A 23,993-nucleotide genomic window follows, 5' to 3' on the forward strand; every position below is an offset into this window, starting at 1 on the left:
CTGTAAACTAGTCAGGTGTCCTGTGATGTTTCCTGATTTTTTTAATGTTCATGAAGCACATTTTCGCACAATTATAAAAAATAAATCAAAACACATCGGCTGTAGGAATTCTTGAGTTTCTGCAGAATGCACATAGCTTTGGCTTTATATAGATAGCCTCTGGACAGTATAAATGTACTTTATTGAGACATTGATAGACAGTGCTCTTATAACTGTTACCTGGTTAGATCAAAGCCTTGGGGTGTGTAAAAATGAGCCCAAGGCCACAATTTGGCCCTGAAGTAGACTTTGAACATGTCCAGTTTAAAACTTTGGATAAGTGTTTTGGTGTTTTTTTTTCCTTTACATTTAACCTTAACCTGAAATAACCTTTATATGAAATCTTTGCAGCTCCAAGTTTGAGTTTTTTGCAACACCAATATGAACCCATTCTAATACTATAATGATTGTAGAATTGTTTACAGACTTTTAATGATAAAAAAATCAACTTAATTCATTAAAATATCACAAAATATTGCTAAATCCTCCAGAAGCAGATATTTACCTCTCGATAGAGATAAAAAATTGACAGACAGAAAACAAAGAGGTGGATTTGTATCAGTGGTGTGTGGAGGTCAGGACAGAGGAGTGAATGGAGAGATGGAGATGGCAGAGATTATCTGAGTAGGTCGGCCTGCTTTTGGATTATAGACCAGCCATCTGCCTCTATGGGATTATAATCCCACAGAGAGACAAACAGAGAATGAGGGGAAGATGCCACGCAATGCTCGTGGATGCTTTTAGACAGGAACGGTGACATCATTGATGACACATCTTTGACCAAGCAGCAACATTTTGGTTAAAATAAGGAACAGTGTGATGGCATGCTCAGCAGGGGAATATAAATCTGGTTATATGGTTTTTGTTTTTTTTTAGCTTTGATGTTTTGTTTTTGTAGAGTTGAACACACAGCCCTGATGTAGTTACACTTCTGAAGTGGTGCAGCATCCTCTCCGTATTTACTCTTCATGCATCACTGATGGGATTAAGATAAAGGTTAACACAGAAAGTCCCTCCTGCCCTTCTCTTCCGCTCTCTCTGTTTCTCCGTCTGGCATGACTCCATATAAACCAGAGGAATGACACCCACGACCCTGACCCCCAGCCACCTCACCCCTCCTCCCTTCCCTCTCCCCTACTCGCCAACTCACACACTCATTAGCCCCTCCCCTTTTCCAGCCCGTACCAGACAGAGAAGAAAAAGCTTTTCGCTGCACCCCTCCCTCCCTCTTTTCCTCTCTCTCTCCTGTTCTCTCTCCCCTCCTCCTCCATACTCTCCCTCCCCTCCCTTCCCTCTCTCTCTGTATTTCGGCTTTGGGGAAGCGGCGATCAGACCCTGCCCTTCTCTTTTTACAAACAGACCAAACCAGAAAACAATCAGGAAACAGACGCAGAAAACAGAGAGTGAAGAAGAGACAAGCTGGAGCATTGATCCTGTAGTTGTAGATCAAAGACAGGTTGAGATCCCTCCTCTCTTCCTCCCCTCTTCCTCTCTGCTGGAATACCACTGCAGGGCTGGGAATCCTATCCCAGTCCCGCTCCTGTTCCCACAACTCAGCCTGCTCTGTTTTAGGATGCTGTGAAGGATGGTCCACCAGGAAAACTGTGCTTACCAGGTATTTCTCAGATCTCCATGATACTGTAGCTTTATTCATCTGAACCATTTGGTGTTAATTCTGCTGCTTTTCCTCTCCATAGTTAAGTTTATTCTGAATCTGTGGATGGCATGGTGAAATTCTGACTCTGTTGCACAATTTGTACGACTTCTGTGTCATTCCAGAGACCTGTGTGGGAGTGTTTCTCTTTCTTTCTCTGGTTATGTGATTGTGTTGTGAATCTGATGGCTTGCTGGTTGCTAAGAGAGCACTTGACTCAAGGGAATAATGTCCTACCTCCACTCCAGCTCCTTCTCAATCAGCCTCATCAATCCATGACAAGGAGGCATGAGATGTTCATGCATCTGCAGGCTTATGGTGTCACAACTGAACAACTGTGTGTGTGTGTGTGTGTGTGTGTGTGTGTGTGTGTGTGTGTGTGTGTGTGTGTGTGTGTGTGTGTGTGTGTGTGTGTGTGTGTGTGTGTGTGTGTGTGAGTGTGCGTGTGTGTAGGTTTAATATAGATGGTGCATGTAATTCAGTTTCTGCAGCATACAACACAGTGAAAACAAGAATTTAAATGTGAATGCTTGCTTTAAGGGTTGTGCACTTGCTCATATGTGTGTGTGTTAGATTCTGGTAGGTGACATGTGATATGCAGTGTCCCACTTTATTTAACAAGGAATGAAGCAGGCATGATTAAAGGAAAAAGAGTACATCACAGATGTGCATCTGCTCCCTTTTTTTCTCTCACTCTCTCAGTTACCAGCTCTGCTAAAGGGAAGAGAAAGTCTGCAATGCAGTGAAGAAGGAGTGTGGGAACAGGCAGGGAGGTAGATGAAAGGCAGAAGAGATGAGCTGAATATGCCAGGGGAGGCATTGAGGAGGGAAGACGGAGGCTCTTTGATGGAGAGATGCAAGAGTAGATGCAGGGAGGAAATGCAGAAAGGCTGCAGAGAAAGTGAGAGGAAGGAAAAATTATGGTTCTTGACATGGGCGGGCCTTTAAGGTGCACTTTTGAGTGTTCATGAAAGGCAAAATATGTAACCTCAGAGTCCAAATCTGGTTCAAGTTGTCCTTTGGGTTCAGTCGGGGCAGAATTTTGCACATATGTACCTGGAAAGTGTGACTGAATCAGTCTTTGCTGGGGTTTTTTTTTATCAGTGTTTGGTTTCCCCTTCAGAGCAGGTGTAAGCTCATGTAACATTAACATTCAGAAGCACTGATCTCTTGTCATTTTGTGCACATCCTGTCACCACATAAATTCAGTTTTTGCTATGGACAAACTGCCCCCATGTCTGTCTTTTTGAGACTTTTAATGGTGCAAAACCTCAAAAAGACGCAAGTTATCAAATGAAACATCTGCGTTAATCACACAGTGAGTTTCACATTATTTGTATTTGCATGTCAGCAGGGGGGATTTGTGCGTGCAATGAGGCCCCAGTTGTGTAACGGGATAAGGATTTCCTGCCATGTTTGGTGGTAGATAAAGTCGTGCTGGAGCAACAGAGAGATGGAAGGAAAGAGCGGTAGATAACCGGAGAGGAAGAGTGATTCTGGAGGGGCAGCAGCTGAAAGAGATGAAACAAAACCTTGAGACGTATCGACAAAATGACTGGGGCAGGGGGGAATGAGACTGCGGTGTCGTTTCCTGAGGTAACCGAGATGACAAATGATGTGGAGGATGGAGAGAACAATCAGCATTAGAAAAAGAAGTTTCAAAAAAGGAAGGGAGAAAGTAAGAAGAAAGTTAATTGAAAGAGAGACATAAAGATGTCTGTCATGAAAAAAGGTGTTGTATTGAAAAAAAAGATGAAGAGGATAAGAGAGAGCACGAGAGCATTGAGTGGAACAGAGGGTTCAGCCTCTGATAACAGTGACTCTCCAGAGGCCTCTCAATTAGACTGGTAACCTGGCAACCAGCAGGCAGACATCGCCCTTCACACACACACACACACACACACACACACACACACACACACACACACACACACACACACACACATAGATGGGGTGGAGAGGTCCAAAGTACAATGGGGAAAGAGCGGAGGAGGAGATTAAAAATATCTGGGTTTAATGAAGGGATAAAGAGTATGAGGAGAAAACAGACTAAGTGGAAAAGAAAGGCAGGGTGTTGTTCTTGTTTGTGTCATCGTCTCTTGGGAAGATTCATGTCTCGGGGCAAATATTGTTTCGGTTCAGTGTTGTTTTGTTTTCTTTAATCAAGGTGTGGTCCTCAACCTTCTGTGGTTGGCTTTTCAGCATTCAAGGCAAAAAAAGACACGAAAAACAGCTGGAAAAAAGCAGCTGACATCCTGTGTTTGCTGGCCCTTTAAGTTTTGAGGCAGGCTCCCACTTTATGTCAGAAGCAATTTGCCAATTAAGTCACAGGCCAATAAAGAGGCTGTTTGACCCATAGTCAGCCTTAACCATGTATTGATTTTAAGTCATGTCCACTTTGGTCATAGACCATGCAAGATGCAAAAAAAGGGCAAAAAGAGCAGCCAATCCTCTCCTGCAGCCGCTGCCTTCATTCTGTAAAGCTGAAAGCTTACATCTCTTCATACTGAGGTCTGAAGTCTCCCTCTGTCATCCCGTTTGAAGATTCTCATGCAAACCTATAAATCTTGCCGTGTCGTGTTGCTGTGAGTTGCAGCAGAAGCAGGAGCAGCAGGCTGAATGGGTGATGGAGAGATTTATCAGCTTGGCCGCAGCGTGTCATCCCGGCTGCTGTAGGGATACTGTCAGCTAGCCAAGGCCCTACGAATTCTGATTGAATGTTGAACCCTGCCACACACACGCACACAGTGTTTGCGTGAGTGTGAACGTTATGTGGATTTATACTGCGCATATGTGTGTATAAGCTTGTGCAGTTTTTAACGCTTGGCTGGAGAAGGCTGAAAAAGAGATTGCATGTCAGTGTAACAGTAGACGAGGTGTGGTCTGATAAATAATAAATGAGGATTAACTGTACAGTAGATACCATGGATGGATGATGCTAGACTGACAGAATTGATCAACAAGGCTTGGATGTAGACTAAAGGTATGGAGTTACACACATTACACCATGCTTCTGTACAGATTAAAGCTCCTGTCAAGCATTTCTAGCCAAATATAAAAAAGGACTGAAATTACAACTGGTGCTTTTGGATGACTGACAAAGAGGAAAATAATCATCAGGATCAATACCTATAAATTCAGTATTGTTGTGATCTAATGCCTGAAACACTGCCATTGGGTAGGTGTCTGATTGTGTAAGTTCCAGCATTTTGTTGACAACAAAGTCTTAGGAGCCTTCAGGAAAAGGCAAAAGACTAATTTGGGAACTGAATTGCAGACAAAAAAAAATGTTTAAGCAAGTGTCAAAAAAAAACTTTAGTCTTATCAAAGCCAAAATTATTAAATGATTAAATATCCAGTTGCAAAAAAGTTCAAAACAGAAAACTCTGGGGGAATACCCAGTGAAAAACTCTGGAGGCAACGAACAGGAATGAAGAAATAAAGCACAAGGACACGGAAGCGGGGAGTACAAGAAACACATCATAATGATCCGTCCTAGAAAGTTAAAAAACAGTAAATTAAGCACACACAGGTGAAATAGATCAGGGTGGGACACACAATCGTAATGGAGGGGAGAACATCCAAAGACAGGAAGTAACATTCAAAATGGCACACAAGGTGAAAGTACTTGCAAAATAAAATGAGAAACTCAAAAGGCAAAAGAAGCAAAGAAAAGTAGACTACAGAACAATAAAATAAAAGACCAACACATCACAGACATATCCAGAAGCAAAATGCAGAGAGAAAGTATGAAATAAAAAAGTAAACCAGAAAAAAAAAAAAACAGCACACTAATATAAACTGAAATCTAAACTAAAGACACTAGCAACATCAACTTTAGAGTAAGATATTTGGCAGAAAACACTACTTACAACTATAAAAGATACAGTCAGAATAGGTGTAATGCTTTTTGACTTGTCTCTGTTGATAGTAACAGTCTGGGTCTTTTCCCACCATCTACCTCCTACTTCAGTCCTCTTTCCCCTCAAAGACAAGACTCCTTCTTTATCAAAATATCAAACAATCTGCCAAAACTTCCTCCCCCTCAAACCCTGGCCCCTGTGTGAGTTAGTGGACTCCCTGATGGGCTGCCCCGCGCTCCTTTTTGCAGCCCAATTTGTTTGGAACACAGAGCATCGCCATGGAGAAATTCCCACCACGTTGCTATGGAAGCAGCCCCAATTCTTTTCTTTGGCTTTCCAAAATAAAAGTCTGGAGCATTCCTTTCAAATGTGTCAGGCAATGAAAGAGCAAACGTACACGAGAAATGTGCTTGCTCCCAGATATGGAAACGTACAGGGTGAGTGTGAATGCATCACGAGCGCAGGTCAATTCATATCAAACATATGCATGCTCACGCGCACAGACACACACACAGTGCCACTGGCCTTGGATCCCAGGCTTACTGGAGGTGCCAGGAACCCTCTCTCCCACAGTCACCCTCTGTTCACTTGGAACAATAAGCCATTCTGTGTTTGTGTGTGTGTGTATGTGTGTGTGAGTCTCTTCTCGCTCTGTCTCTCGTGCTTTCGCTCCGTCAGCTGACCTCTACAGTCAAGTGTCAGAGAGTTTAACCCACACCAAAGTCTCAAAATACAGCTTAAAGTATCACAAGTTTACCTTGTGACTGCGGCAACACCCGTGGGCACATTGCGTGCTTCAAGATTTCTATTTCTGCCGTCTTGCGCATAGGTAACCCAGGTAACCGCTCCCTCTCAGCCTCCCATCCCATTTGGATCACTCTGACTTCACCTCCTCCATGAAGTCAGCCTCAGTAATGAAGCAGAGAAGCAGGGCGCCCCACCCTTCAGCTCCAAACAGGCCACCCTCACTCGCAACTAACACCACTTTTATTAGCGTGTGTGTGTGTGTGTGTGTGTGTGTGTGTGTGTGTGTGTGTGTGTTTGTGTGTGTGTGTGTGTGTGTGTGTGTGTGTGTGTGTGTGTGTGTGTGTGTGTGTGCGCGTGTGTGTGTGTATGTGTGTGTGTTTCTATATGTGTGAATGTGCTCTCTGTATTGTCCCCAGCAGCCGTGTTGGTGGATTCAGAAGCCAGCCAGACAATTCTCTGCACCCTACCCATAATCCTTAGGGATCAGCACTGAATCAAACCCACTTCCTTGTTTTTCATTTAGCCCCCCTGTTCCTGTGTTTTTATGGGGTGTGTGTGCGTGTGTGTGTTTGAACACTCCTTGATGTTATCATGTCAATGCATCATTCCCCAACCATCTCTGTCTTATTTTTCCCCTCATCCTGCTCTCTCTTCGCTCCTCACTCTCCCAGCAGAGTAACAGATGAACGTGAATCATGTTCATCAGCATCCTTCAGCATTCTGTTTCCTCTCGTCTTTCTCCTCTCATCTCAGTCTCTTTTATACTGCTTTGTCCTTGGCTGGTATATTTTATTTCCTATCTGATACTGCAGCTTCCAGTTAGATCTCTGACTGATGTGATTCATCCTCTGAATCAGTCTACAGATAGAGGTTTGATATTTCAAAGGAAGAAAGAAAGTGATGCTCAGGGTCCAGGGTAAAGCTGTGTGGATTTTTGTCAGTCTTATAACAGTGCTGTGTTTTCAGGTTAGAGTTATTTTCTTCACTCCATACTCCATTTAGGAACTTTCTTTCTGGGCCAGTTTTGGTGTACACATTATCACATTACTGACTTTAGTCTAATACAAAAAAAAATCATTTAGCTTTCTATTAATAGTTGAAAGTATAAACTAGAAAAGCACCCAGAAAGCGCAGACCTGCACCAAGAATCTTGTGATTCTCATGCAACATTTTAGTCCTACTTTAATGTTATACTCCCTTTCAGCAGACTGTCTGCTACAATTTGGTGTCAGTCGCAGGTTTGTGAGATAATTTTTACCTGACAGTGTTGAAAATTATTATGACCCAGTACATATTTCGGGATCTTAGTATCCAGAATATTGCCAGGATCTGGGTCGTACTTTTGCATCTGTCAGAAATTATAGTGACCTTGTCTTGTATTGTTTTGCAAAGCAATCCGACCATTTATTGTAGAGTTATATACACATATGGTGAAAACGGCCCTATCTCACAATGATAAAGAATCCTTTAAAAAAAAATCCTGGATCCAGACGGTGATCCAAATCACCTCCAAAATGTAATCACTTTTTCCTTATCCCATTTTGAACATTTCCTGAAAATTTCATGAAGATCCTTTATTAACTTTTTGAGTTGTATTGTTCACAGAAAGACAAACTCCCATAAACATAACCTCTTTGGCGGAGGTAAACAGTAGCACTTCTTTCAGCATGCAATTAAATAAGCCAATCTGACACCTCGTGATGGCACAGGTAACAGGCATTAAACATTCCAGTTAAGACTTACCCAGTGTTGTTGCTGATGGTCTTGTTTGCTTTTGTGGACCACACAGAGACATCAGGATTAGTGCCAGTTTGTCTCATGATCTGCTATAAAATTCTCACAGGAGCTTTAACACTTTTGTCTCTTAACAGTAAAAATCAAAACCTCTATAATGAATGTGCTTTGATTTTTTTTTTTTTTTTTCATTTTTCTTTGCATTTATTTTCAGATAAAGTTGCATTCTTTGAGTAGTCTTTTATAAGTAAAACTTGACCTTAAAGCTCCTGTTTGGGACCTTTAGCTTGTGTTGTTCTGGTGCCCTCCTGTGGACAAAGTAGTTTTGCTGATTTTGTCCTATGCATACAAAAAGTTGTGCAATGATTTATTCAAAAATTAACAAAAAACTGTCTTCCCACTTTCTTTTAACAGTCATAGATAAAGAATCTTTACCATTGATGGATATTCTTGTAATGACACCTACCCTACCTCAGCGGTTTCATACTATGAAGCAACCATATTGAGAAAACCGATCTCTCGCTGATGGTCTAGTTTCCTTTTGGGGGTCATTAGAAGCATTGTTTTGAGTTTCAGTCTGTTTCATAACCTGCTAACCCGAATGACAGCCAGCAGCTTAAAGTCAGAATTTGATCAAGTAATAAAAAGAAATGGATTGTATTTCTAGCATGAAAAGTTTGGCTTTAAATGGGTTTTTGATTCTGGGTATTTAGGTGAAGTAACATAACTGTGTTTTTTCTCATTGCACCTCCTTAATAAGCATTATGGCTCTTATTTTAGACAACATAAAACCATCAGCTGCTAACCTTCACTGTCACATCTTTCATTTATTCAATCCACAAAAAAATGCTGTTTATAAATTATGAATCTGTTTCCATCTGATCCTGCTTACAGTTTAATGCTGCTGTGTGTTAAAATCAGTTATTGGTTGTGCGTCTGTATGAAGCCATGTCACCCGCAGTGTGATTCTGCAGCCAATCCTGGTCATAATTTTCTGTCTGGGCGGCTATGACAAATATATGAGTCACGGGTCGATAACGTCTCGCAAAGATGAGATCATTACACACGGTGGAGAGCTGGGATTGAAAATGTAAGTCACTGATACAAGGCACAGCCAATCTCTGTGTATGAGTGAGTGAGTGTGTTTGTGTGCCAGACTAATGGTCCATTGTGCTCTGTCAGGGTTTATTTAGCTGGCCGGGGGCTGTGGGGCTGCTGCTTTTGGAGTCCAGACAGGGCACTATTTTTACCTTAGCAGGAAGGGAGCACATTGCCCACTCTGTTACGTAAACACACACACACACACGTTCTCTTGTTCATACACCCCAAATATGCAGGCTGTGTAGGCATTTATGGCTTATCTGTCGTTCACAAATATACTCTGAATTGTAAGCTGTTTGAGACAAGACGGTTGAGAGGCCTGGAGGGGAAATTCCAAAAAGAGTTTGGTGTAATAAAGAATAAATATATAAGAGCTGGTGTCCAGGAGAATATTTAGAGAATAAACACACACTTAGACACAATGTGAGCACACTGCTATAAACACACACACGACTGAGGTGTCTCCAAACTGGTGCAAGCAGCTGCTGTCCTCACGTCTGGGTGTGAAAACGGAAAAAACACCAGCGCGAGTTTCAACCTCTTTTTTTTTTTTTGCTCTCCCTGGCTGTGAGAGGCCGCCCTGACCAAAGGGTGGAAGGTAGGGAGGGTCCAAAGGGGCCTTACCTCTGACCATTGTGCATTCACACTCCTGTAGGAAGGGCAGCACGGCAGAGGAACCTAAAGGGATAGAGTGAAGGAGTCAGTGAGTGCAGGGAGAAGCTGTGTCACAACATGTAAAGAGGAAGACGAGGACAAGCCACCAGTTAAGGGGTAGATTCAATGTCACTGTGAGGCAAGAGAGAGCTGGATGAGAATGTGGACTGACTGAACTCAAACTCTGGAGTCCTTCTGGACTCACCCTGTGTAGAGGGAAAAGACAGGACAATATAGAGGGAAGAAAAGATGAGGGAGGCGCTGGATAATATGGATGGATTTGGTGGAGTGGATGATGTCATCAGGCAAGCATCCAACCTTGACCTCAGTGATGACTACAAAGAGGTAAAGCGCCATACTGTGTGTCTCATTAATGCTTATTGGTCATTTTATAGTCATTAATTAACTTAAATAGATAAATGATGATGGCTTCTAGGAAAATCTGTTCCTAAAAGAGATGCACTTTTTAGTTACAACACAACATTGGCTCAAAACCTAAAAAATCTTGATTAATACAGATATTACTTCCCTATTAGGCCTCTTTTTTAGGGCATCTTTTAAAAATGATTTAATTTCTTTATTCACTTTTTTGTTGAGGATTAAAGAAGACAAAAAAACTCCTATGTGTTCTATAAAAGAGGAAGCTCCTGCTGTCAGCTGGTTAGCGTAGCTTAGCAGAAACATTGCTACAACTGCTATCTTCTGTTTGGAGAGAAACAAACACCTCCTGAAGCTTATTTTTTTTTAACAATTTATGTAAAAATGTTAAGATGTCTTGTGGCCATTGACTGTTTTTGGCCAGAAGTAAACAAGCTAACTCAATGTGGGTTAGCTAACCTTCAGAAAGTCACTGCTTCCCACCGTGGAACAATTCCCCTTGCATTAGCTAACGAAACACCATAAGTTGTAAGTTTTTTACATTCCTGTCGTACTTCTTCAGATTCAAGAAAATATCATTTGCGTTAAAGAAGTGTTAAAGAAAGATGGTTGGCTGAATTTCTCTCCCGTCAAGGAAGTCTTCCCCTATCTCAACTCTTTATGCTAAAATAAGCTAATTTGCTGCTTGTTGAAGCTAAACACTGAGGAAACAGACACAGTTGGTATCAATGTAACATGAAAACCTTTCATCTTTGTTTCGCAATGCTCTTAATATTTGAATCTCTTTCCTCAGCATCCAACACATTGCAGTGTACTTTTTTGTTGTTGTGGTTTTACTGATTTAAGAAAAACAACATAAGCTGTGAGTTAAAAGAAAGCTTGTAGACTAAATTTCTTTCTTTTGAAGTTAGACATGTCTCCCTGTAATAAGTCTTCAAGCTAGGTTAAGGTTAGCTAACTGGCTGCTCCCTCCGGCTATAAACTGAACACACAAACATTAGTGGCATTAGTTCAAACACTGAAGCTAAGCTAATGCTAAGATATGTGTGACTGCATGTTTTAGGCAAAGCTCTGACACATTGGTGTTACAGCATCCAGACTTTTATCCTTAAATCTGCTTCTTTCTCTCAGAGAAACAAACAGAAAATTCCACCAAATCTCTTCCCGCAGATCCATAGTCTGGCCCTCTCACAGAGATAAGGCTCAAATGTCACTCGGAGCCCTATTGTCCTGTCTGAACCCACTTCATGCTCCCTGTCTCCCCTCCCTCCCTCCTCCTTTGTCACGTTTTCTCTTTTGCCCTTCTTTCCCAACCTAACCCTCCCCCTCTGATTTAGTAAAAAACACATTCATGCGACCACTTGCTGAGTTGTTCTCATCCGCCCTGAGTGACAGGAGCAGTCTTGCACTGACCTGAGGCTGAACTGTATGAAGGGTCAGGGGTCAGGTCTCTTATCTGAGATGGAATGCTGCAGTGCTCAGACAGACAGCTCTCGTATAACAGGAAAGAGGAGACAGTCTTACACACACCCACACAATTTCAAGCTCACAGAGATAGAAAGTATCCTGTTTGCTTTTATGACTTCTTTTTTTTTAGAATTCTTGTCTTTCAGACATAAAAGCTCATACTGTTAGCTTAGCTTTGTACATAGACTACAAGCATGGTGAAACAGCTAGCATGGCTTTATCACCACATTCCTGGAAACACCAGAATATTTCTGACTACCTCCTTTTAACATATTGAACAAAAAGGAAGTTGGTGAGCTTGTCGTGTCGAGGTGCTTGTTGACAGATTTGTCTACTTTAAGTCTCAATGCTTAGCTAGCCAGCAACATTTTTAGCATACAGGCTAAAGACGGGATGTTTAGCTCTTCTCATTCCCAGCCAGGCAACAAGTCTTTATCCTTAAGTGTTACTCCTTTCCTTTGCAATGACTGTATGCAGACTAGATTCAAGTCCAAGCTCAATCTAAACCTGCTCGAACATCTGTATGAACTCTCAGGCTACAGCACACAGTCAAAACACATTCTCCATGTGTTTATTATGTTACAGTTATGCACTCAGCAGCAGCTCACGGTCAGGTCTGGAGTATACATCCATGTTTAGTTGTATTGGTTCTTACATACACAAACAGGTCATGATTCTACATGTCAGTTCAGGTAATTAGAAATGTAGGCTGTACAATAACTGGTGTGTGTGCACGTTTGTGTGTTTGCTTGTGTATGAAAGCAAGTTTCTGTCTGCTACTAAGGAGCGAGGTATTGACTGGTGAAAGACACCATTGTGCAAAAAAAAAAACGTGACAGCAAGTAATAAAGAATGGAAGAAAAGAAGAGAGAGAAAAAAATAAATTTATTGGTAATATTTCAAAGGCCGGCAGCTTTTTCATATTTTGTTTTGATACATTCCAAAGGCTAAAGTGGAAAGAAGCCTGAATCAAAGCAGGAAGATGTGAACACATCTCAGATCTTAACCACTTAACAATTTAGCTGCACAAACCAGCAATTTAGGGGGAGGATGCTCTTTGTTAGTACAGCTAATTAAATTCTGCTCCCTCCTCTAATACAGATTTTCAGGGCAGATTTGAGGGCTCAAAACAAGCACCGTGTTGTCCACAGCGAAGGCCAAATCACCCTGTAGGTCTGCAGATGAATGGCTGCGGTGCAGGGAGGAGGAGAAAATGTCTTTGTCAATGAGGGTTTTCAGCAGAGGAAATTGCTTGGTGAATTTGAGGCAAAACACAAATTAGCGCAATTGTGTTGTCCCCCAATCTAATTTGGACGGTGACGACGGCGCGGCTCAAGGCCAGGAAATGAAGGAGGTGGTTAGAGGTGTCACTCAGTCGCTCTCTCTCATTCTGTCTTGTGCGATATGGTCTTTTTTTTTGCTTTCCCTGTACTCTCATTCCCATGTGCATCCTCAAATTAAAATGTAATGAATCAGGCAATTTTCCGTTTCATCATCAAAGAACAGGCCTTGAGCTGAACCATCATGTCTTGATTTTGTTAGAAGCTCTGGCAGGAGGACGACAAGAATGGTTCTCATCCTGTTGCATTCACATCAGGAAGTGTGTTTCATTTCCCAAACTCAGAGTCAAACGTCACACCTGGCAGAGGAGGAATAAGCAAACATGGAATCAAGCAGGCTTTAATTACTTCCCATTTACACAAGCTTGGAATTCCTCTCTTTTATTTACAATGAATTTAGTGCATTTTGAGGTTGAAAAACGAGGAGATTAGCTTTTGTGCTGATACTAAAAGACTCATGTAGAAAAGGAAGGAGAGGCAGGAGCATGTTTTACTGCTTATTTCACACCTCTGCCTCCCAGTGACCCATCCCACACCTTTATAAATGCTTTATGGGCCCTCCATGATGGCTTTTTTAACCACACATAGCCCACCCTGGCTCACACAGCATCACAAGCACACAACAAAAACAAACTGTGTAACAGATGTTTGAAAAGGCAGGAAGTTGTGTCTGTGAAGCAGGTGTGGGAACCAAAAATCAGTTCAAATCCAGAGAAAGATCAGTGATAACATATGACTGGTGGTACTTTTTGACCAGTCATAACCAGAATGTAATATGCTACAGCTGATTTCTATTAATTGAATAGTGCTTCAACAGAAACATTTAATTGCAACACATTTTCTGGAGTATCAGCCTATGAAAACAACAGACATTTTCGGGTTCCTGCTGCTTCAGTCGACTCTTATAGTGTTTATAAGTCGACTGCCCCATCTGCATCTGTGTGCTTACACATCGTACTTCACGTGTTTCTGCAAGGATACAAAGACAAAAATGATGCCTAACCTGTGTTTAAAAGAATAAATAAATTCTGCTAGTGAGGTGTAAAATGAATATCTTTGTCAAGTTTCTTGAAATAAAAATAATGTCTTAATTCAAGAAACCAAACAAGTACTTTTTTATCCCACCCACAGACACTTTTTACTCTTTAAAATCAATACTGGCAGCATTTTTGTCCTGTAATATCTTGATAAAACTCCTTTTCGGGTCTTCTCAGTGAATGGGGTTAATGTCAAGTATTAAAAGGACAACTTTTTATGTATAAATAAGATGTAAACAGACTTCTCTTTTTGTATAGTACAAGAGAATTTTTAAATGCTCCTGCTGATAAGAGTCACTGGCAGTAAAAGCTGTCTTATGATTTGATGCTGTGAAAGGGATTATTGGGTTCTTGTAACTGACTTAAAAAGGAGCTCCTGCTATTTTAAGTCATTGTATTTCCTTTGTGAGAATGCCTTTTGTCATTAGACTGCAGTTTGTCATGTCTTTACACAGCTTTTCATGATAAGTCTGTGTGTTGTTGTGCTAACTTTTCAGTAATGCTGAGAGTGTCTTTTGATACAAAACATCCTCAGAGGCACTCTGAATGTTCCACATTTCCGTTCCCTGTAGTCCTCAGCACAACCTCTATTTTTCATTTTGTCAGCCCTCACAGCACGAGGGGAGCAAACTGTTAACAATGCTCAGTGAACCTGCTGCTTCAGGTTTTCATTCTTACCCAGAGCAGCTGTTCTGTGTAGCACCTTGACTGACAGTGTGTCAGCAGTGTGGAAGTCAGGCCTGTATGAGTGATGTGTTTGTGTGTGTGTGTGTGTGTGTGTGTGTGTGTGTGTGTGTGTGTGTGTGTGTGTGTGTGTGTGTGTGTGTGTGTGTGTGTGTGTGTGTGTGTGTGTGTGTGTGTGTGTGTGTGTGTGTGTGTGTAAACATAAATGTTACGCCTCCTCACTATCACACAGGCTGCTGTAGCTCCTTTGAACTGAAACTCTCGAGTGTGTTCAACTGGAGTCCCCAGGCTGTCTTTCAGAGGAGAACACACACACACACACACACACACACACATGGAACACGTGAGCAGTGCCAGGTCCAACCCTCTACATGCGAGTGTGTGTGTGTGTCTGTGTGTCTGTGTGTCTGTGTGTGTGCTGGCAGCGGCAAGCTCGTCTTGCGGGCTCCTGTGTGGAGTGGGATTATGTTAATTTGTCCTTGGTGAACGCACTCTCACCAACGCCTGAACACGATTGTCAGGAGAGACAGACAGAAAGAAAGGAGGAAGTGAAGGAGTTGAGAAAATGAGTGGGAGAGAGAGGTGAGGCTGTGATAAGATACTTGGAGAGCGATTGGAGACATACTGGAGCAGGAGGCTGGAGTGGAGATGGTAAGAGATGAGTTGAATTGGGGATAATGAGGATGAGAGAGGAAGAGGAGAGGCTGCTAAGGACTGATCAGGTGGGTCCAGGCAGAGGAAGCATACATGACAGACCTATGAAGACAGTGGCAGCGGAGTACATTTAAAGCATGATAGTAATGGGAAATAGGGAGATCCAAAGAGCTAGGAATGCTGCTAGCATGGTAGAAACCCAAAATTAAACCATCAGACACTTCTAATGAGATTATTTTACCTTAACCACAGATTTAAACAAACTTTTGGGCCAGTCAAAGTTTTCAAGAAAGGAATTCTAGGTTGCAAAATGCTGAAAGAAAAAGCTTTCTTTTTAATTGACAAACAGTGAAACAATTATTTTCAATATCTTGACTCCACCCATCGTGAGGGGAGAAGCAGGGCTCACCTTTGATATGTCCGAGCAGCAACCTCTGCTCTAAAAATAAGAAATCTATGTGAAAGTGCAAAAGACTGCAGTTATTTGAGACCCTGCCCTAGGCCGGCTGCAAAAATACCAGAAACAACATTCAACATGCCCAAAAAGATTATTTTTACAGAAAAAAAATAATCATGTTTACAGCAGTTCAAAATATGTTTTGGGTATGCATTGCTCATTTCTCAATCCCTATTGGGCAGGTACATTTTGCAATCTGCATTTTTTTTAAAGTTGTAAATATACAAGGGCATGGCTGTAACTGTAACTGACTGCAAACAGGTTAAAGGCCTGGTGCTCCCAGCCCAGCGTGGCTCTGAATCTCTTCTTCTCTGTTGACAGAGTCCCTATGTACTTTTAAGAGATGTCTGAAGACTTACCTGTGCAGGGAACACTTATGCTGACCTTTCTTCTCTTTGTTGTCAGGGGTAGAATGGGTCAAAATGTCTAAGACCAAGCTCTTAGTGAGAATTTAGCACTGATTTTTGAATGCCGTTGAAGGTTCACTTCTTCTTGCACCTAATGGCAGCACCTGCAGCCAAACAACTTGATGCACCTTGGGGCACTAACTAGGGTTATTCCATTCTGTGTAATTCTCGCTTGTGTTGTGCGTTGCTTTGGACAAAAGCATCTGCTAAATAAAATTGTACAATTGAAGGCCCACCTCTTCGCCTCATCTAGACTCAAGGAAAGCTATATTAAGCTTAGAATTTCTAATATGACCACTGTCAGCACAAGGCATCAAAACACACTCTCATCCTACCTGTGGGGAATTTAGAGCCCACAGTTAACTCAAAGAGCATGTCTCTGGACTGCTAGAGAAGGCCACTTAAAGGCCTCAGCTGAGACATGAATCAGGAAGCTGACCACTGCACCGCTGTTGATGTAAATTATCAAAATACTTAAGAGCCAGAACAATATCTTTTATCTTTGTATGTTCAAACTTCGTGGCCACATCACGTGGCCCCTGCTTTGACATCAGCACTGACGTTTAGATACTCAGATCATGTGATTCACCTGCTGGTTTAAAAACATCAGAGGAGGAAAGGAGACACTCAGAACAGAAACACATACAGCTGTTATCAGCTTTGATAGAAAATATAAAAGTAACCTATGGAAGTATATGCATTCAACCCAAACATGAAAATATTTCTCGAAGCTACTTTTCCTGCTGTCCTGTCATCTCAGAATAAAGGCATAAAAAGTCAGACAAATAAAAACCTAAAAAAAAATTAATTGTGAAAACATAATACAGCACAAAACACATGTAAATGCAAAAATCTAATCCATGAATGGTCTCAATATAAATCTTGGATTTGCTCATACAGAAAAGGGAAATTACACAACAGGAATGAAACAGTAATGCATCATACAGATTTCATGATGAGATGAGCTAAATTTGATCCAAGATGTCACAGGATGTTGCAAAATGTAAAAGTTAGTGTCATTCCTGACATCACGAATGATATTATTAGAATGATTCATTTGTGCAAAAAAGGACATTATCACTTTAAAGCCTTGTAATTGTCAAAAAAAAATTCTCTCTTATTTCTGGACAAAAGCAAGGCTGTGCCAACAGACTGTTAGTAGAGAGGGTTTAAGGGCCATGCAGACTCCTTTCATAACAAAACTCAACGCTCCACTACTTCAGTGCAGTAGTAGCAAATGAACTGAACTCTTCTCATTAGATCTGAAACAGTCTGAGTGTCTCATTAGTTATTTGCACCTCAGTTGGATGTGTTTACCTGCTATCGGCACAGACGAGACATCCTAGGGGGTGTTGCTGTGTGTGAGCGTGTCTGAAGTGCTGCCAAATCTGAAGCTGTGCTCAGTGAGGAATTCGGGGTTGGGAAGAGGCCAGCAGAGAGTGCCTGTGGGAGTGTGTAATGGTGGGATTCTTGCAGATTTAAGCATGTATGAAAACGCTTTCACTGTTCTTCATCTGGAGTTTACCAAACACAAACTTAATCCTGTGTAAATCCTGTATTAGAAGATCTACTTTGTGTGTGTGGAGGATGTTGAATTCTTCACTTGTTGTTTTCTATGACAATAGCAGCACCTGCTGGTGGACGCAGGGACTGCCAACATTTCATGATCCTTCTTCAGATATTTTTAAACATTTTTTTTCATGTCTTAGCTGACTCCACACTTTGCATCAGAGCGTGTGAGTGTGACACTAAACCTCTGACTGCAAATGAAGTAGAAGCTGCTGCTATTAATAAACCTGCACCTGTGATTAGGGCTGTCAGAGAGTGCTAACAGCACTTCTATTTGAGCACACAGTGAGTCAAACTGGGGGAAAGAGGGTGATGTTGCATGACAGAAAACTATATTTAGATTGCTATTTTAAGGTGTTATGACAGCATGAAGACACCTTATCCCAGCTAGCCTGAGTTTGACCTTTGATCTCAGACACAATGGTCACTAAAAGGTAACCATGTCATGTTAATCTTCTGTTTCAGGCCCAAAAGAATGAGAGGGAGTCTATCAGGCAGAAGTTGGCCCTGGGCAGTTTCTTTGATGATGGGCCGGGCATCTACACCAGCTGCAGCAAGAGCGGCAAACCCAGCCTGTCCTCACGGTAAGGCCTTCGACCTTTATCGACCTTTCCCAACAAGGGAGCCACTTACAGAAAATGTGTGATTTCTGGTACTTTAAAGGGTTTGATGACCCCCCGAAGAAGAGCATCCCAAACGAAAGCAACAGCAGAAGTTTAAATGTCAAAAGCATGAATCAACTGTGTGCAAGAGTTAAAAAAGAAAAAAATCTACAGCCTGAACATAAAGCTCCACATTTACCATCACAACTATGTGATGGACGGTAAGCAGAGAGGAAGAGAGTGACAGAAAGCAGGAAGGATTTCTGTTATGTGATTGAAACTCTTACTTCCTAAAAGACAAACACACTCATACATGCTGTGCTACCACCTCCTACACTGAACCTTACTGGAACTTAGTGTTCTGTGATCATTAAAGGACTCTTTGTATCACTGTGAGTAAAATCATATGCTTTTCATAATACTGCTGCCGATGAGCAATTCTAATACTTACTGCCACAAAGATGATTACAGGAAATTAAGAAGAGGACAGTAACGGGTGAAAATATTAAAATAAAGATGACACCTTTTTTTTCCTGTAATTTTTAAAAGGGGTTGGGACTTTTTAGTTTAGTTTTTTTTTGTTGTTGGTGTTTTTGTTTGTTTTGTTAAATATAAAATGACTTGAGTAGGAGAAAGGAGACATTGGGAATGAGTGAGGACTCAATTTTACAACCAGTGTGGTGAGGACTTCAGGGGCAATAACATCATGTATTGTTAAGGAGAGAAAAATCTTTCAAAAAAGAAAAAATCTTTAATTTTCTTTTCACTTATAACGTGTTTTTCTCAAAGATACTGTAGTTTCTTTAGCTAGCTTTTGAATTCATTCCATTTTGGCGCCCCCAGCAGGTCGTAGTACAGGTAAGAGAAGTGATTTTCAAAATAGAAAAGAAAAGAAAAGAAATCTTAACCTACTTTATTTTGGGATTTGCATTCTGTAAAATTATGGCTGTTCTGATATTGTGAAGATACAGTTTTTTAAGATATTCAAAATTATATATACCTGGTTGAGGGGGTAATGTCGCACACCCAAATCTGACCTGTGCCTGCTTTCCTGCATTTCATTTTCCGCTCTTGTTCTGTTTCCTGCTCCTTTCACTGTCTTGTCCTCTATGAATAAAGAAATAGAAGCCAAAATATTTACAAAAAAAGATAGATTGATAGAAAATAACCATAGTAAGGCTGTTTTGGCGTTGTGATTGAATCATGCACCCTACGTGCAGGGGCAGTGGCTTTTAGCCACATGTTTTTTTCTTTTCTTACAGTTTCCTGCTCCATTCACTCTCCTTTCCTCTCAATAAAGGCTTACCAACAGAAAAAAATAAACTTGAATTACTTAAAAATGTATCAAAACTTGTTGATTTAAGCCTTTTTCATATTTAAGGGGAAAACAATGAAGCATCAAACTAATTTTAGTCTATTACATACACGCCTGAAAGATCTTAACAGTAGCTTCAAGGATTCATTATGTGTGTGTGGTAGGGTTTCTGCACTCTAATTTAAAGAAACAAATTAAATTGGCTTGTTTAGTCACACAAAGAAAGGATTTATCCTTTCCAATTTCAACAACTTGTCACCAAATATGTACATGACAAAGTGATATAAAGCACAACCCCCCAGCATCACCTTCTCTCAAATTATATAATCATGACAATCATTGACAGATAAATTGCCAGCTTTGTGCTGCAGATATGTGAGCACAAATGAATGGTATGCAATGGGCTGTTATTGGCAGGCCAATCCCCCCACTGTGAAGCATCCCCTTTGTTGCTATCAGCTTAAAATAGTTGGTGAAACTCTCGTTTTCTGACCTGGTGTTACTGAAAGCCTCTGATGCTGCCTCTCCTGTAAAGTCCCTATCGACTGCTCGGGTCCTATTTGAATCAGGCCTGATTGGATCTATGCTGTGAAACTAATCAGCACGCTTTGTAATTACTGCATTGAATAAGCAAGATATTGATCCAAAGTGGGCTGGATCCACACCTACTGGCGTTCTGCTCCTCCATAGCACAAAAAATAAAATAGAAACACTCACACCGGTCTCCAGCAGCAGATTAGATCAGACCTACCAGAGGCTTCCTGGATCGATCCACATTGAAGACGAGGGGAGAAAATTAAAAACACAAGCCCTTGTTCATTTTTTTCCCAGCTGGCCCTGGGGATGAGGGCAGTTAGCTTTTTTTTAGGGTTCTCTCCGTAATTTTCTGTATTTTTTTTCCACTTTTTTATCTCTTCACAAACAGCTCAGCATATTAAACTAAGTGAAAATTCTTTGTTAAACTCATCACAGATCATTAGTATTGCTGTTGACATCGCTGCCTGCCTTGGCCCCGGTCCGAGTCAATTACAGCAGAAAGAGCCAACATTGAACCGACTCGACTCTTATCTGCATTTATGCTAATATTGACATGTCTCCCCTGGTTTGAATCCATCTCCATCTCTGTCTGTCCCTGCAGGCTGCAGAGCGGGATGAACCTACAGATCTGTTTCGTCAATGACAGCGGCAGCGACAAGGACAGCGATGCGGATGACAGCAAGACAGAGACTAGTCTGGATACACCCCTGTCTCCTATGGTATGAAGTGAAACCAAAACTTGATTTTCATTTCCCATCATACATTGAGAATGAAAGACAATCATGAAACTACTTTTAGCTATAGGACTGATAGAATAATCGTATCTAAGGCTATATTTGAAGTGAAAATTCAGAGTAAAAGAGGTCTGATGGGAAAGAGTTTGATGATAAATCTTAGAGATTTAGTCATCAGTTGTTTTCTGGCTGATCACTAATTTATGTGCAGCAAATGAGAGGTGAACTGGAAAACCCATGCTTTTGTCATGGTTGTATGACCACATTCACTCCCTGTCAGCCTGAAACATTTAAAGAAAGAAAGAATTAACACCTGTTTATGTGTTCATCCCCACTCTATTCCTGTCAGTGCACAAAATCTACAAATGAAAATGTCAAGAATAAATTAATCCTCTGACCTCGTGTTTCTAAAGCTGCTTCTTTCTCCATCTTTTTTCTTACTTTCCCTCTTCTCATTGCCACATGGGACTTTTTCCCCCTCCTCAGTCCAAGCAGAGTTCGTCTTACTCGGACAGAGACACCACAGAGGATGACTCGGAGTCTCTTGAGGACATGGACTTTCTGAGTCGACAGAAGAAGCTGCAGGCGGAGGCCAAGCTGGCCCTGGCTATGGCTAAGCCAATGGCCAAGATGCAGGTGGAGGTCGAGAAACAGAATCGCAAAAAGTCCCCAGTGGCCGACCTGGTTAGTATCATATTATCGAGGAAATTCTCCATTCATTCACTGAAGTCATTTCTATTGTTTTCCTTTTTATTTTGGAGCTGAGCGGAGTGAAAACAACTGAAGTTGATGTTCGGTCTGGGCCTTCAACATAAAGAACACCAGTCTTTACATGGGGTGCAAGATTTAACTACTAAGCCAAACAAATTTCCCCAAATCACAAAGATTCATGTTAATAAGGGCAACTTTTGTATTTCCAATATAGAAGGATAAAAATCTGTAAAAAGCCCCGGACAAGAGGTTAAAAATTATATTTCAGAAAACAGATACATCTGAAAATGTATCACTTGTAACAAAAGATCTACACGATCATATCACTTAATAGAGCTCAGTTACACCAAAACAAGGAGGGGGGGGAATAAAAAAATGTCTTATAAATGGCAGACAAGTACAAGTTTTTTGTCTTTGGTTAAAGACCTCATAGAGAATTTTCACCCGACCACTTAAGGAAACAGTGGGATGTTCAGGGCTCCCCTTGTGCCCTGTTAGCTCATCCTAGGTGCTGCCCCAAAAACCTAAAGATTTTTGATTGGCCGTAAGTGGTGTCAAAGGTGAGACTTGTAGGAAAATCTTTTCATTTTACTATTAGTAGTATTATCAACATTATTTTTGGCTGTGTTGGAACAAGCTTCTGACAGTCTCGCCTTTCATTTGTTTATCAGCACCTCAAACTGTGACTTGTGACATAATGTACATCTTTGGCTTTAGTACTGAAGTTATTCCACTGAAAAATAGACAAATACCAAACCTCTCATGAGTCAGCGGGCTGCCCCAGTCAAAATGTCTGGGTATGCCACTGTGTTTAAACCCATAACTTGTGTGTTTTTCACTCTTACATTCTCTGTCAAAAGAGTTTGGACTGACAAGCCATTGATATAGATAAAAATATATATATATGAATATAGATGTAAAATTTCAAAGTACTCAGCTTCCAGCCCAACATTAAACAGCAGGTATTAAAAGTTAGAAACCATCTGGTATAGAAACATTTAGCAGATTTAACACCTGATATTTTTCGTTGGACTTTTAGAGGGAGGTTGATTATAAAATTGTGTGCTGCCACTTGAGTCTGCTGCTTTTTATCAACAAGTTCAGCACATTGATCAGAATAGTGACCACATATGGAGTTCAAATCTGTTCAATTCATTCAAACATTCAAAAGGTTCTCTTCACCAATGAATTCTTCCAGTTTTGTGCACACTCACATAGATCTTTCTGTTGTTTGACGTAGGTCTGTTTCATCACCAGCTTTTTTTGTGCAATTAAGCTACTAGCTGGCACACCTTTCTGATTACCACACCTTTACAAGCACCTGACGTCAGTGCAAAAGCAAAACCGAAAGCTTTTGACAACAATTATGCTTCCTTATGGTTTTATAAATAACTCCTGAGGACGTAGCCAAATTAGTGTTTGAAACAAGGTGAACTTTTTTTTCTCACACTATGGGTATCTGATGGAAAGAGTTCAAAGTCATAGCTTCCCCTACAAAAGTGAGTAAGAAGAGAAACCAAATCTAAGTTTATCTGAAATATTGGTGAGTTAGTCCATTAGTCAAAGTTTTAGAGAATGGAGTGGGTTGAGTTTTAGTAACATAGCTATCATATGAGTTAACGGGTCACATACATGTTGTGTTGATGTCACAGGAAGCCCTGCCTCCTCCGTTCTCTCCCTCTGCCCCCATTAAGAGGAAGCAAGGTGATGACGGCCCTGCTCATCATTTTTTTATCCATTTATATCTGCCTCAGTGCTCTCTTAGAAGCACGCACACACACACACACCAAAGCTCCGTTACACTCACACACGGCTGGACTTACTCACACTATATTTCCACGCAGACTCGCAGGCAGAGCTTTACTTATTCAGAGGAGAGAAGGGCAGCTTGGCCCAGTCTATCTATAATTCATACGCCGGAAAGCATTGACTTCAGTGTTTGGGGATGTAGCAGTGTTCAGCAGTCAGAAGACATCACTGTCACATCCAGACCAAACACACGCTGAATATTAAGATACGTTTAAGGCTACAGATGCCCGCAACGTCATCAACAACAGATCCTACCCTAGAATCAAATGTGCGTAATGATTCCCTGGAAGAACCATGTTATCTTTTTTATGATGGGATAATTAGCTCACATTCCAAAGACAAAGGGCTGTTTCTTTTTATCACCTACAATGAGCATTCAAATGAGTGCCAAACGAGCTCTACAGATGGCATTTTGACTGCAGCAAATAACTCAAACTGTGTGTCTCACAGAGTAGTGCAAGCTTTTAATAAATGCATCAAACTGAAGTGTTTTTAAAGTC

At 41.2% G+C, this 23,993-nt stretch overlaps 1 protein-coding gene across 1 annotated transcript in view; it reads left to right on the forward strand.

Moving 5' to 3' along the window:
* schip1 (schwannomin interacting protein 1) overlaps nt 1–23,993 on the forward strand; it is a 279,659-nt gene that overhangs the window by 248,235 nt on the left and 7,431 nt on the right. Inside the window, exons 10-12 of the mRNA XM_074679306.1 lie at nt 18,251–18,369; nt 20,841–20,958; nt 21,460–21,657. Coding sequence (XP_074535407.1) covers nt 18,251–18,369; nt 20,841–20,958; nt 21,460–21,657 — 435 coding nt within the window. The remainder of the gene's footprint in view (nt 1–18,250; nt 18,370–20,840; nt 20,959–21,459; nt 21,658–23,993) is intronic.

The sequence above is a fragment of the Halichoeres trimaculatus genome, unplaced genomic scaffold, assembly GCF_033239565.1.
Source record: "Halichoeres trimaculatus isolate MK-OKI-2021-1 unplaced genomic scaffold, fHalTri1.1 fHalTri1_scaffold_9, whole genome shotgun sequence".
NCBI classification, from domain to species: Eukaryota; Metazoa; Chordata; class Actinopteri; order Labriformes; family Labridae; genus Halichoeres; species Halichoeres trimaculatus.